The 14,243-nt window shown below is 42.7% G+C and overlaps 1 protein-coding gene and 1 pseudogene across 3 annotated transcripts in view; one reads left to right on the top strand and one right to left on the bottom strand.

Annotated features, from left to right (window-relative positions):
• The window catches only part of SMG6 (SMG6 nonsense mediated mRNA decay factor), a 230,829-nt gene that overhangs the window by 178,014 nt on the left and 38,572 nt on the right, over positions 1–14,243 (bottom strand). For all 3 annotated transcript variants that reach the window (XM_025916024.2, XM_086686330.1, XM_086686331.1), the window contains exon 9: positions 2,651–2,712. In XM_025916024.2, coding sequence (XP_025771809.1) covers positions 2,651–2,712 — 62 coding nt within the window. The remainder of the gene's footprint in view (positions 1–2,650; positions 2,713–14,243) is intronic.
• On the top strand, positions 8,025–8,719 carry LOC112852532 (ubiquitin-ribosomal protein eL40 fusion protein pseudogene; annotated as a pseudogene).

Here is a 14,243-nt window from a genome sequence, read left to right as displayed (position 1 = left end):
CGAGAAGAAAATTCCCAAACATCTTCTCTCTGTGAAATTGTCTTACACCTAAACCAAGTCTCTTCAGCTGTAACATAAGCCTATTTTCTCTTGCTGTCATCCCACAGGAATCAAAACTATCTGGTTATGACTCTTTTATATTTAAATACAGTTAGGGTACCCCACAGCTGTCTCTAGACCTTTTTTTTTACCTTAATTTTTTTAAGATTTTATTTTTAAGCAATCTCTCCTCCTACTATGGGGCTCGAACCCACAACCCTGAGATCAAGAGTCACATGCTCCACTGACTGAGCCAGCCAGGCACCCCTTACCTTAATTTTCTTAAGATTAATTTCTCCTCTCAGAAATTATTTTCTAGCTTTTAAATCATTATTGTGGTTCTTTCCCTGACATCCTCCAAAATATCTATGAGAATTTTTAAAGACAACAAAAGTAAAGTTCTACCTAATACTTAAACCTGACAAAAATATATCCTAAATATTTCTACGTTCTGGACCAAGATTTATAACTTCTTTAGCCAAAATCTCTAACAGAACAGTGGTTCCCAACCAGGAGCAATTTTTTTTCCCCGGAGGGAACATGTGGCATTGTCTGGCGACATTTATAAGTATCATGACTGGTGAGAAGAGGAAGGGACACTATTGGCATGGAGTGGGTAGAAGTCTGGGATGCTGTTAAACCATCATAAGATGTGCATCGTAACGATGCACAGGACAGCCTCCAACAACAGAGAATTCTAAGGCTCAAAATATCAACGGTATGAAGGTTGAAAAATACTGACTTGGAACAACACGGTACATGAACATTTAAAGAAAAAACACAGGAAAATGAGAGAAGGAGAGAAATATGGAGTGGAAAGGTAGTAAGGGAATGAAAGATTTTTAAAATGATAATTAAAGGGGCGCCTGGGTGGCGCAGTCGGTTAAGCGTCCGACTTCAGCCAGGTCACGATCTCGCGGTCCGTGAGTTCGAGCCCCGCGTCAGGCTCTGGGCTGATGGCTCACAGCCTGGAGCCTGTTTCTGATTCTGTGTCTTCCTCTCTCTCTGCCCCTCCCCCGTTCATGCTCTGTCTCTCTCTGTCCCAAAAATAAATAAACGTTGAAAAAAAAATTAAAAAAAAATAAATAAATAAAATGATAACTAAAAAAGATAACAAAGAGATAAGGAACCATAGTTCCGATTTTAGGTGCAGCATAACAGTATTTCCTGCTATGATGGGTTAATTTTATGAAACGATATTGGTATCATCTTGCCTACCTTGTAACTGTAGCTTTACATGACTCACTGGTGATTGGACTGGGTCTACTATTACCTCCTAGAACACTAGGAACCTTCTCTCTAGTCTTTCACAACCTATCCATTTCTTGTAAAGATTTACTCATTCATTCAGTAAATATGTGCTGTAGGTACCATATGCCAGGCACTAGGGATACAACAGTGTTGAGTAAAAACTGCCAGAGTAGAGCTTACAAGGTGGGGGGGAGGGGGGGTGGGGAGGAGCTACTGACACACCTGATTTCCTTTTCACGAGTGAATTACTTCACACTTAGTTCTCCTACTAGAGATGCATCTATTAGCACTGCTCTAGGTTTCCCAAGTGATTTCAAAATCAAGAGTACCCCCTGTGCTGGCCATCACTGTCACTCTTGCCCAGGTTGGTGACAAATGAGTATGTAATAAGCACACTTTCTAGTTCACCATCCATGGAATAGTGTTTCTTAAAACGGGACAAAGCCTTTCAGCTTCTCCCACTAGGAAAATGTTCTAGAGCATCATAGATAGAAGGTTATGGCAGAAAGTGAGAGGGAAATACTAACAACAACCTGGGGGATCTATAATCCAAAAGATATCACCTCAAAGGTAGCTCCTAATAAAACCTCCAATTCAGAAAATACTAAAACGCAGTAGAAGACTGATCAGAGAGCACTGCCACTTATTCCTCTCCTCGACTATAAGGGCCCTCAGCACACCTCAATTCTGGTATGCAGGCATACATCAGACTTTAGGATCCCTAGTTTTATACAGCAAGGAAAAACTCTGATCCACCAAAGGAATACTCAAAACCTAATCTCTTTCCAGGGACTTAATGCGTGAAGTAACAGGGGTTTTGCACACACCACTTTCCCTGAGATTTATATGTAAAACCATGGCGGATGGGAAAACCATAGAAAAATCTCGGCATTTACAGGGATCAGCAATATGGGGCAGGAGCCTGAGCAGACAAGAAAGGGGTATGGTTCAGAAGGAAGAGAAAATGTTAGAGGAAAGCAAATGTTACCCTCCTCTTTAAGGGAAAATTAATGGACACTAGTCTCCCTAAGGAGGACCCCTGGGATTGAGTATGACTTCCTTAAGGAGATCACTAGGGGCTGGGCTGAAAGGCAAAGGAAAGAGAAACCAGAGGGACTAGCAGTGGGGGATGGGTGTTTAAAGGGGGCTTTAGTAAAGGTAGAGAAAGAAGAGACAGACGGATGCAGAATAATATTTCCCAAACTTCATGAGCAGAGTGAGTGAAGGGAAGAGAAGGTGGAGCCCTCTAAGAATTCACACCCTGTGCCCTCAGTTACAAACACAGTCTAGTTGCTAACAATATTAAATTCCAAAATGACTTGTAATGTAGGAAAATAAAATAAACATCCTGCACACTTACCCAATCCGGGTAAACAGCTTCCCATGGGCATGGAGAAAACTGAGGATGAACCTTTTGTTCAGCTGCATGGGAAAAAGAGAGAGGAGAAAACAATTAAACTTTCCCCAGTTTCCTGTTACTGAACAGAGTCCCTAGTGACACAATAACCTGGCCAGGGTCTAAGGGGTGGGCACTAGGGATGGGAACCAAATGAACATGCCCAATGTCTCAAACAGACCCAGGGCACATGCCCAACAGCTGCTGATCAGCTGAGCCAACATGACAGCAGGCTCGGTGAGCCGACAGCACCCTCTGCTGGCAGTGGTGCCTCTGTGCAGGGAATGAAGTGATGACTGCAGCTCTCTGAGATCTAGGAGCCAATCTGGCCCCACAATGATGGAAATGAAACAGTGAAAAGGCAGGGGAAATACTCTGATTTTGGTAAGGCCCTAATCTTATTTGTAAGCTATTTTTCTACCTACCCAAGAAAGCAGGATTCTTTTGTAACCAAGGATAAGGTAACTAACTAACTCATTTAAAAGCCCAGCTTTTAAAACAAAAATTCAAGTTCTAGGTCTGGAACTGAAAATTCAAGTTGTCTACAGGGGCCAGGTACAAAACAGGCTGGTGGGGACAGTAGTGCTCTATGGCTGTTCCAGTCCAGGTCTGCTCTTTGTAGGCCCAGTTTTATAATTTCTTCCCCCCCTCCCCACCTGCCCCCTTTTAAGGAAAAGTTAAAAGCTGGTTTTTATATGAAACCTTCTGGCTTTTAAATGTTGGCTACTAATGAAAAAAATTTACACGTTAGGCAAGTCAAAACATACATTTGCCGGTCCCATCTGGCCCAGGAGCTACCAAATTTATAGTCTTCAGTTCAAGGTTCCAGAAAATCTACTTCTATCAAAACTGAGGAGAAAGATTCCTCTGATCAAACGAAGGAGGTGAGGGAGAGGAACTCAAAGAAAGTGGAGATAATCTGAAAACCAAACCTTGTTGTCACTTTTCCTGGTCTTACAGAACCAAAATGCTTAGGGCCCTGTAGCCAGACAGAAAGAAGGGTCAAGAATCTGATGTCAAGGGGGTGCTCAGGACAAGGAATAGTCCAGCACCCCTGGATACTTCGCCTAACAGGAAAAACTCTTCTGGTTTATCCTCAAATCATGGCAGTTCCATCTACCTCATATGGAAGCTAGATGTGGGAAAAGGAGGATACTCATACGTCACCAATGACTTCAACACCAAACTCTGCATACAAGGTTTTGTATTTACAAATATCATATGATTTCACTCATATGTGAAATTTAAGAAACAAAATAGACGAACATAGGGGAAGGGAAGCAAAAATAAGATGAAAACCAAGAGGGAGGCAAACCATAAGAGAATCTTTTAAAAAAAAACAAACAAAAAACGCTTATTCATTATTGAGAGAGAGAGAGCATGAGCAGGGGAGGGGCAGAGAAAGGGGGAGACACAGAATCTGAAGCAGGCTCCAGGCTCCTAGCTGTCAGCACAGAGCCCGACGTGGGGCTAGAACCCACGAACCATGAGATCATGACCTCAGCTGAAGTTGGATGCCCAACCGACTGAGCCACCCAGGCACCCCCATAAGAGACTCCTAAATACAGAGAACTAACTGAGGGTTGCTGGAAGGGAGATAAGTGGGGGGATGGGCTGAATGGGTAATGGGCACTAAGAGGGGCACTTGTTGGGATGAGCACTGGATGTTATATGTAAGTGATGAATCACTAAATTCTATTCCTGAAAATAAAATAAAATAAAATAAAATAAAATAAAATAAAATAAAATAAAAAATAATAAAATACTGTTAAAACAAGGCCTTGTCTTTATTTTTGCTTAAACAAAGTATATTTAATCAGCAATGCTAGATCAAACACTGATTAATATAGCTAAAAAGCTCAAGATACTTCATAAATAGTAACCTATCTCTATAGTGAGGTGAGTCAGGGCCAGGGACACTGGGTACCATGAAATGAAGGGAAACTGCTAGAAAACAAAGGAAGTGCTATAAAATAAACTGCCAGTGGTTATACCACTGCTAGTGGCAAAACCTGGGCTAGAATGCAAATCTCTAGATCTACAACAAACCTCTGCCATTTACCTGCTGTGGAATCCCAGGCAACTGATCTAACCTCTCTGAGTTTTTCTTTCTACACAATGTAGGTAACAGTACCCATATGTTAACAGAATGGCACATGAGATAAGGCAAGTAAAAGCATGCTCGACATGTTGTAAACTCAGCTTTTAGCTGAACATTCTCTCCCAATGAATGATAAAGCAAGTGGTAAAATGTGAACAACTGAAGAATCTGGGTGACGGATATACAGAGTTCTTTGGATTATTCTTACAACTTTTCTACAGATATAAAATTATTTCAAAATAAAAAGGCAAAATATGTAAATTCTCTCTATATATTCGAATTTTAACTCAATTATCCCTTTTCCCACAGCTATCAATCATAATCTAGTTAACTCACCCATAACCAGGAAGAATCCTTTATAACTGGTTATATTTATACATACAGCATACTTTGGTAGGCACAGAATGAGATTAATTCCTCTCATTCAAGCCAATTACCATCCCCAAAGCCCCAAGGCAGCTCAGAAATTTAACCAACTTAAGCCAGCAAATGGCAGAATTAGAACTTGAACTCAGGTCTTCTGATTCCAAAAAAAAGAGGGGGGGTGGTGCCTGGGTGGCTCAGTCGGTTAAGCAGCCGACTTCAGCTCAGGTCATGATCTCGCAGTCTGTGAGTTCGAGCCCCACGTCAGGCTCTGTGCTAACAGCTCGGAGCCTGGCGCCTGCTTCGGATTCTGTGTCTCCCTCTCTCTCTAGCCCTTCCCCATTTGTACTCTGTCTTTCTTGGTCTTTCAAAAATGAATAAATGTAAAAAAAAAAAAAAAAAAAAAATTTTTTTTTTTAAGTTCTCCTTCCCTTATAATGCAAGTAGCTCAGGAAAAGAATGGATGAGCTTATTCATAAAGGAAGGGATGATAAGGGAGTAAGAGTAACTAAAAGCACTTCAGTTTTACTTTTAAGGTTTCCGATTAGGTAGAAAAGTCATACTGTATGGCCCATAATACCTCCTAGATTAAAATGAGAGCACCAAGAGGCTTTGTTAATATTGTGGTTCTATGTAATACTTCCCAAAGATCCTTCACTTAGGATAGTAGATGAAGCCCACTTAAGACCACAATTCATGCTTGCCATTATCATATTTCAACTGTACCTAGTAAAAAGTAGATCTCAACGCATTGTGCTTCAAGTGAGAGTGAAGCGAATCTTAGGGAACTTTTTCAAACTGCACACACATTCTCCCTGAGCTTGGTTAATGAGAACCACTGCTTTATTTTTAGTCTAGAAGTATCTGTCACCCTAAACACAGTTTCTCTCTATAGTCACCAACAATACTTCAAGTCATAAAAAAGCTAAAAAAGCAGATGTGTTCTAGAGAGAGGTAAGGCATGTTATATTGAGGAAATAGATTTGTTACATGTTGATCAACTGGGCCTAAGCAACACTGCATGTAACAATATGAAGTCAGCTAGTACTCCTGCAAAATTTTTGGGAAACTTAACTGATACTAAGTCCATAGTAGGTAGGAAAGTCTTAGTCTGAACTTCCTCCTTCTCCAAACAGCACCCTGTACTGGTTTCCATTTTGGCAACTTTCTGATTCTGAATACACTCAGGTCTCACTCAGGTACAGAAAGAAAAGTTACTCTTTGAACAGTGAGTGTATCTGCTTCCAGGTCTTCCTCACATATTTACATACTGTTCATCAAAAACTAAAAATGCTTCTTGGGTATAGCCCTAAGAGGACGTTAGAATTATTAAAGGGCTCTTGCTCTTCAGTTCAAGTTCAAAACCAATTCACTATGGACTCCTGAGCCTCTTATAAACCATCGAAAAGCAATGACCAAAGAGGCATTAATGGCGGCAGCCATTAATGGGTAGGTTCCTGGACCCTCACAATGAAGTCTGTCCTGCCATTAACTATGGAATTGTGAGTAAAATAGTTTGGGTTGTTCCTCAACTATAAAATGGAATTTCCACCACTGACACCACCTAACTCAGAGCTGAAAGGATAAAATGAAATAATACAAATTAAAGCATTCTGAGGTGTAAATGTTTGATACAAGCCCTGGCAACTGTCACTCAGAACTGCCTAAGTGCTCTGTGAACTATGGAGCAAGGAAGGAGAAAGGTGCTCAGAAGCAGCAATACAACACAGGAGAGAAGTCTGAAATCTGCCCAATTTCAATTCCTAAATAGTTGCTCCTTCTTCTGAACAGCTGTGTGGAAAACTGAATTTCTGAAAAGTGAATTATTTTAAGAACAGTAAGAGTACTCAGTATTAAAAGAAATTCCAATGTGCATTTTTATAGGGTTGTGGGGAGCATAAATTATCATTCTCTTAAACATCTGGAGCACCTCTATAGATATGCCAAGTATTAACAACAACTTTATTAGGTTTTAAAAAGTGGGGGGCTCTGTCCTCTTAAATAGGAGCCAACATGGGTGGAAACCCAAATTTCAATATTACCTGTCAGTAAATGTCCAGGACTTTCAGAGCATGCAACCAAAGCCCATTTACCGCCTCCCTAAAGCACCAAGATCACAGGGTGCTGGAAAATGTGAGCGCCGAAGTGATGCTGTCCACTTTCATCCCTGTGCTCCTCCTATGCCAGGCACAATCAGGCAGAAACCAACAAGACAGGGTCCCCACTGCCAAGGAACTTGCAGTCCAAGAGCAAAAGATAAACAAATAGCATACCAACTTGCCAATTCCCCATTTATGCTCCAAATTCTAAGACAAGGCCTACCGGCTATGAAGGTGTCTGGAAGCACTCTATTTCCCTCCTTGTTACTATACCTCAGCCAGGAAAGTCTTTGGAGGAAGTGAGATCTAGGGAGATGATACAGAAAGTGAGGAAGGGGGGCCTGGAACACAAGTGTGGAAACCTATCAGTAAGTCAGTAATGCAGTAATCATTTAATAAAGGTAAAAATTATTCATTTAGGACTTTCAGTATTTCTCCTTCCAGGATACATATAAAGAAAGAAGTACAGGCAAGCCAAGTAACATGACTCAAATGCCTCATAGGAAGACAGAGCAAATCAAAATCATGCTCCCATTTCTTACTTGGACCAAAGAGCCACACCAGGGCTGAGGCACAGCAGGGACAGTGATTACTCCTCACCTTTAGTTTCTCCACTCCTGAACCGTTCTGGGCAAAATGACAGCTCAATTAGCTCTAATTAAGAACAAGTTCCATGTAGAGATGTCCTACTTAGACAGCTGGATCTGAGCCATGTGAATTCAAGTGTGAAACGTGCCTCTTAAAACCACCTCTTCCAAGAAATGCACCCCTTGAAACAACGGCTCTCATCCTCACACTGCAGCTTAGTGCCGCCTCAACACGGTCTTACATTAAAGCAATTTACTTGCTATTACTTCATTATCTCTCCTGAAAGCCAGCAGACCGGAGGGAAATTAGGCTAAATGTCAAATCAGGAGTCAGCTCCAGAAAACCCAGCCAACAAACAGAGGGACAGCAGAACTTAGAGTCCCCGCTCGGCTCTCAGGAGGGAGAGTGGCACTAGGCATAAGAAGGAACCCCGCTCTTCCTCGTCGATGAGATGGCGGAGCGGTTTGGTGGCAGTGGCCTCGTGGCAGACGCAGATGCAGACATGCAGCCCTTTGTGAAGACCCTGACGGGCAAGACCACCACCCGTGAGGTCGAGCCCAGTGACACCACTGAGAATGTCAGAGCCAAAATCCAAAACAAAAGAGGGCATCTCGCGTGACCAACAGCATCTTACTTTTGTGGGCAAACAGCCGGACGATGGCTGCACTCTCTCAGGTTACAATATCCAGAAAGAGTCGAGCCTGCACTTGGTGCTTTGTCTGCGAGGTGGCATCTCCGAGCCTTCCCTCACCAGCTGGCCCAGAAACACAACTGCAACAAGACAATCTGCCGCGAGAGTTAGGCTCACCTGCACCCCTGCGCTGTCACTGCTGCAAGATGTGCGGCCACACCAACAACCTGAGCTCCAAGAAGGTCAAGTGAAGCCCCTCCACTGGCTCTTCCTTTGTCCCCAGGGAGGCCTCCTGCCTGAGCCCCAAAGCCCTGGGACTGTAATAAAGTTTCCCTTTCATGGAAAAAAAAAGGGGGGGGGGGAGAAGGAACCCTGAGTTTGTGACTATTCTACATTTACTGCTCGTTTGTTTATTGGGGAAAGAGATGAGTACAGAATGATATGAACAGAGACCACTAATCTTAGAATTAAAGACCTGGGTTCAAACTCTGGTTGTGCCATTTATTTGCTATATAACTGCTGAGTAGTCAGATCAACTTTCTAAGGCTGTTTCTTCAACTATAAAATGAGAAGGCTGAGTGAGATCAGTGATGGTAATTCTACAACCCTGAGTGTGTGTGCATCACAAGAAAAGCTTTTGTTAAAAAACAGATTCCCCAGTCCTACAGAATCAGAATCCTCGGGGAGGGGAGAAGGTCACTGCGAATCAGCATTTTTAAAAGGTCTCCACGTAATTCTGAAAGGCAGCCAGACTTACGAACCACTGGGCTAGATCAGGGGTCAGCAAACTACAGCCCGAAGGTCAACAGATAGAATGCCACCTGTTTCTATGTGGACCATGAGCTAAGAATGTTTTTTATACTGTTTTCATGGTTGAACAAAATTCAAAAGAATATTTCATGACACACGAAAATTATATGAAATTTAAATTTCAGGGGCGCCTGGGTGGCGCAGTCGGTTAAGCGTCCGACTTCAGCCAGGTCACGATCTCGCGGTCCGTGAGTTTGAGCCCCGCGTCGGGCTCTGGGCTGATGGCTCAGAGCCTGGAGCCTGTTTCCGATTCTGTGTCTCCCTCTCTCTCTGCCCCTCCCCCGTTCATGCTCTGTCTCTCTCTGTCCCAAAAATAAAATAAACGTTGAAAAAAAAAAAAAAAAGAAATTTAAATTTCAGCATCCACAAATAAAGTTCTATTGAAATACAGCCACACTCACTTGTTTATATCTTGTCTGTGGTTACCCCCCTACAAAGGACAAGGTGAATAGCTTCGGCAGAGAGTGTATGGCCCCAAGACCTATAGTATTTATCATCTGGCCCTTTACAGAAAAAAAGTTTGCTGATCCCTGGGCTAGATCTAGAACACTGCGGTCTCAAAAGTTTTTCTACCTGCACAACACTTGAGAGCTACCACACACATCTACTGGAAACAGTAACGTTTCTCATGGGCTGAGAGGTGAAGAAGGGTAGTGAGGAGGAGTGTGGTTTAAGAGAATCTCCACCTCCCAGGATACTCTGATACCTACTTACCTCCTACCACCTCAGGGGAACCACCAACCTACAGTGTTCCTGCCAATTCTAAAAGCCCACAAATGTATCATTCTAACTAAATCTAACCTCTCTTAATTTTGAGTAAGCACCATCCCATTTGATGACAGGACCCCCCCAAAACAAACAAACAAACAAACAAACAAACAAACAAACCACCAAATGCCCAAAGACATCTGTTCTCAAAACTTTTGAACTCAAATGCCCCAAAGGCTTCAAAGAAATATAAATGGGGCCCTCCATGTTTTCACCTTCAATGCCACTATGGGGCTAAGTGACCAAGTGGAAACAGAACACCCCCAAAGCCAATCAAGTTTTTCTTAGGCCAGAGGGCCCTTGGACACTTCCCAAAACATCCGTAATCGAGGGAAAGTGCCAGATTAAGGTTTATGAATCCATGTGTTGTGGTCTGACGATCTGTAACAACCAGCTCAAAAGTGCCACCAGCTTGACATCCCAAGGTATACAGAGAGAGAAAGTTCAGCCAAAGGGCAGCACTGTTGCTCTGACTGGACTACTTTCTGAATGACTCTTCTTTCTGACTCATCTCTCTCAGCGCCTGGGAACTCTCATGCCCATCCACCCGAAAAGTAGGTGAGCTGGGACACCTTGTGTCTGCACTGCGTAAAGTAAGAGAGAAGAGGAAACGGCTGAATCTCCCACTCAGTGATCAGGTGGGCAACGAGAAAAACAGTTCACTAAAGGCAGATACGCAAGCTCAAACCCATCTTAGAAATTCACAGGCCAACAGAGTGTGAGAGTGGTAAGGTCATCTATTCATTCGACAAAAACTTACTTGCCACCTTCTGTGAACATGACACTGCCCAAACTATGAACAAAGGCAGGCATGATCCCTGCTCTGCCCAAACTATGAACAAAGGCAGGGATGATCCCTGCTCTGTGGGTGACACAATTATAAAGTACCATGATTAGGGATGTACAGGATGCTCTGTACCTCCACAGCAGGAGCATTAGAGACCTCAGAGGAAGAGATCCTTGAGTTGAAACCTGATGGCTGAGTAAACAGTTTTGGAGCAGGTAGGGTATCTTGTCTATGTGACATAAGCAAATGGAACAACATGTATGCTGGTCCCAAGAGCGGTATGTGGTAGAGTGGCATGGCCAGGTGGGTGATTTTGCAAGAATGAGGCTGGAGATACAAGCTGAGCCAAACTGCACAAGTTGTACTCCTTACTAAACAGCCTGATCTTAATCAAGCTACTGAAAAGTGTTGAGCAGGGAAGCGACATGAACAAACCTCCATTTTTGAAAAGACATTCTGGCTATGGTTTAGAAATTTTAGTTTTCTAAGGGGTAACTGGCCAGGGTCAAATGTGCGGAGGCCAGGAGACCCCTTAAGAAGCTGCTGCAATCACTCCTCAATGGTAAGGGAGATGGAAAAGAAAGGGAAGGTAAAGGAAGTAGTCATTCCACACTCATCGACAATCATGATCCCATCCCTAAGTCCCAGGGGTTCTAGTTCTAAAGAACTCAATCTATAGAGACCAGCAGTGGCCCAGAACCAAGCATGAGTCTTTAGAAAAAGTCCCAAACTAAATGAAACACTGATTTCACTTTTAGAGATAATTTGGATATTTTTATTTCCTTTCAATATTTTTAAATGGCCTAGCATGGTATTTGGTACCTTATTACATATTCAGTAAGTGGTTGCTGAATGAAGAACATATAAAACACAGAGATTTAATAGTGATTAAATAGGTTATCCAGGTACTACATATAAAAAACTCTCAAGAAAAACAGTGCAGTACTAATATTAATGCTGTAGGGAAATAACATGTTCATCACTATTTATGAGAATTTAAATCTATTTCTTTTTGGAGGGTAATATGACAAAACCCAAACAAAAGTAGTCAAAGAAAATCAGAGTTCTATCAGCAATTAAGGAATATGATCCTGAGTAACAGCAGTTCCATCTGCTACATTCCAGCCCAAGAGACGGGACAAAAAGAGACCACAGTTAACATCAGAATAAAAGTCAAAGTTCAGGGCACCCAGCTGGCTCAGTTGGTGGAGCACATGACTCTTGATTTCAGGGTTGTAAGTTCAAGTCCCACATTTGGGACTCAGTCAGTTAAGCACCCAAGTCTTGGTTTCGACTCATGATCTCATGGTTCGTGAGTTTGAGCCCTGCATCGGGCTCTGTGCTGACCTGTGTGCAGCACAGAGTGCAGTGCAGAGCCTGCTTGGGATTCTCTCTCTCTCCCCCTCTCTCTGCCCCTGCCCTGCTTGCTCCCCCCCTCAAAATAAATAAACTTAAAAAAATTTTTTTAATAAAAATAAAAAATAAAATCTGAACACACAAAAAAAGCCATAGTCCTTACAGTCTCCTATAAAAGGCCTATATAATACTCACTCTCCACTCCTGTTGCCTCCTATCCCTTGAATGTGCCAAGCACGCTTCCAGTTGTGTCCCTAGTCCAAGGGTTCCTAAACTTTATAGCATAATGGGATGGCGTGCAAATCTTTTAAAAATACAGATGCCTGGCCTCCATCCCCAGACACTGATTTAATTCCCACAGTGACACCTTGGGGTGTGACCTGAGCATTGGGATTTTTAAAAACTCCCCAGGCGATTATACTGTGCAGTAAAGTTTGAGCAGCCCTGCTCAAGCTTATCCTGTTTTTATAGTACTTATCACCAATTTACACACACACACACCATGACAGTGAGGAGGATTCTGTGTACTTGGTTCACAACAGTGGGCTTAAAAAAGGTAATCAATAAATATACTTGGCGAATAAATAGCCTTTCTAGTCTGGCCTTTGGCTGTTCCTCCCGCCTCTATCCTTGCTAATACGGCCTACCTTTCAGCAACAAAGAATTATTTGTGGTGCCCAAAACTCACCATGTTCCTTCTGTCTACCCCAATCTCTATCTAAACCCTTCTCATGTACTTTCTATATCTAGTACAGTCCTACTTTTCCTTGCTCTGCCTGTCCTCTACCTCCAGGCTGAACCTTACACCTTATCCTGCAGCCTCAGAGAGTATTTCATTCGCCACAGTACATCTTACATACATCCGTGTCTGTCTTTAGACCAGCTCTGTCCATAGAACTTCCTGTCCAGGATGACAGATATGTTCCTTATCTTCACAGACCAATACAGCGGCCACTAGCCACATATGGGTAATAAGTATCTGAAAGGTGGCTAGTGTGACTAAGAAACTAAAATTTTAACTGTGTTTCACTTTAATTAATCTAAATAGCCAGTATGGCTACTACCGTACTGTCAGCACAGCTCTAGACCATGGCATCCTTTAGTTCATGATTCACTTCTATAATCCAGGACACAGAAATTATCAATAGTGATGGACAGGTAAATAGATGGATGGACGTGAGAGAGTTGGTTCTGAAGATCATAACACTCATACTTTTACAATTTCTGGCTTGTCATGTAATAGGAGCAAAAGACATACTTTGAAGCATAAATAAGGCTCAGCCAATGAGAACAAAGAATTGAAAGAACCTATCCAGTATTCTACCCAGCTTATAACCCACACGATGGGGGGCAAGGGTGGGGTGGGGGGAGTGTGGCCTAACACCTAATTGGACTGTACCTTTCAGAAGCTCAGGGACAGTCCCCAACTGAGGACAGGTTGAATTCACACTCTGTGCTTTAGGAGTTAAAAGTATCCCAAGCAGGGTGCCTGGGTGGCGCAGTCGGTTAAGCGTCCGACTTCAGCCAGGTCACGATCTCGCGGTCCGTGAGTTCGAGCCCCGCGTCGGGCTCTGGGCTGATGGCTCAGAGCCTGGAGCCTGTTTCCGATTCTGTGTCTCCCTCTCTCTCTGCCCCTCCCCCGTTCATGCTCTGTCTCTCTCTGTCCCAAAAATAAATAAACGTTGAAAAAAAAAAAAAAAAAGTATCCCAAGCTACTCAAACACAATTTAGACAGTAAGAACTCAAGTTTTCTAACTGAACAAAACAAGTGTGACACACCCAAGCACCTTAACAATAATAATCCAAACTTCTACAACACCTTCTATACGTATGGCACTATTCTAAGCACCTTGTCTATTAATGTATTTAACCTTACAACAATCCTGTGAGTTTAGTAATACTATAAATTCTATATTACGGATGAGAAAATAGAGCACAGAGAGGTTACGTGACTTGCCCAAAGTTAACCCGGGCAGTCTGACTCCAGACTCTGAGCTCTTCCATCTTTCGCCTTTAAAACAGGCAACCTTTTTTCTGTCTTTTACGTTTTCTTA

The sequence above is a fragment of the Puma concolor genome, chromosome E1, assembly GCF_028749965.1.
Source record: "Puma concolor isolate L17-30 chromosome E1, mPumCon1.1.hap2, whole genome shotgun sequence".
Lineage (NCBI taxonomy): Eukaryota > Metazoa > Chordata > Mammalia > Carnivora > Felidae > Puma > Puma concolor.
This window is presented reverse-complemented; position numbering and strand designations above follow the sequence as displayed.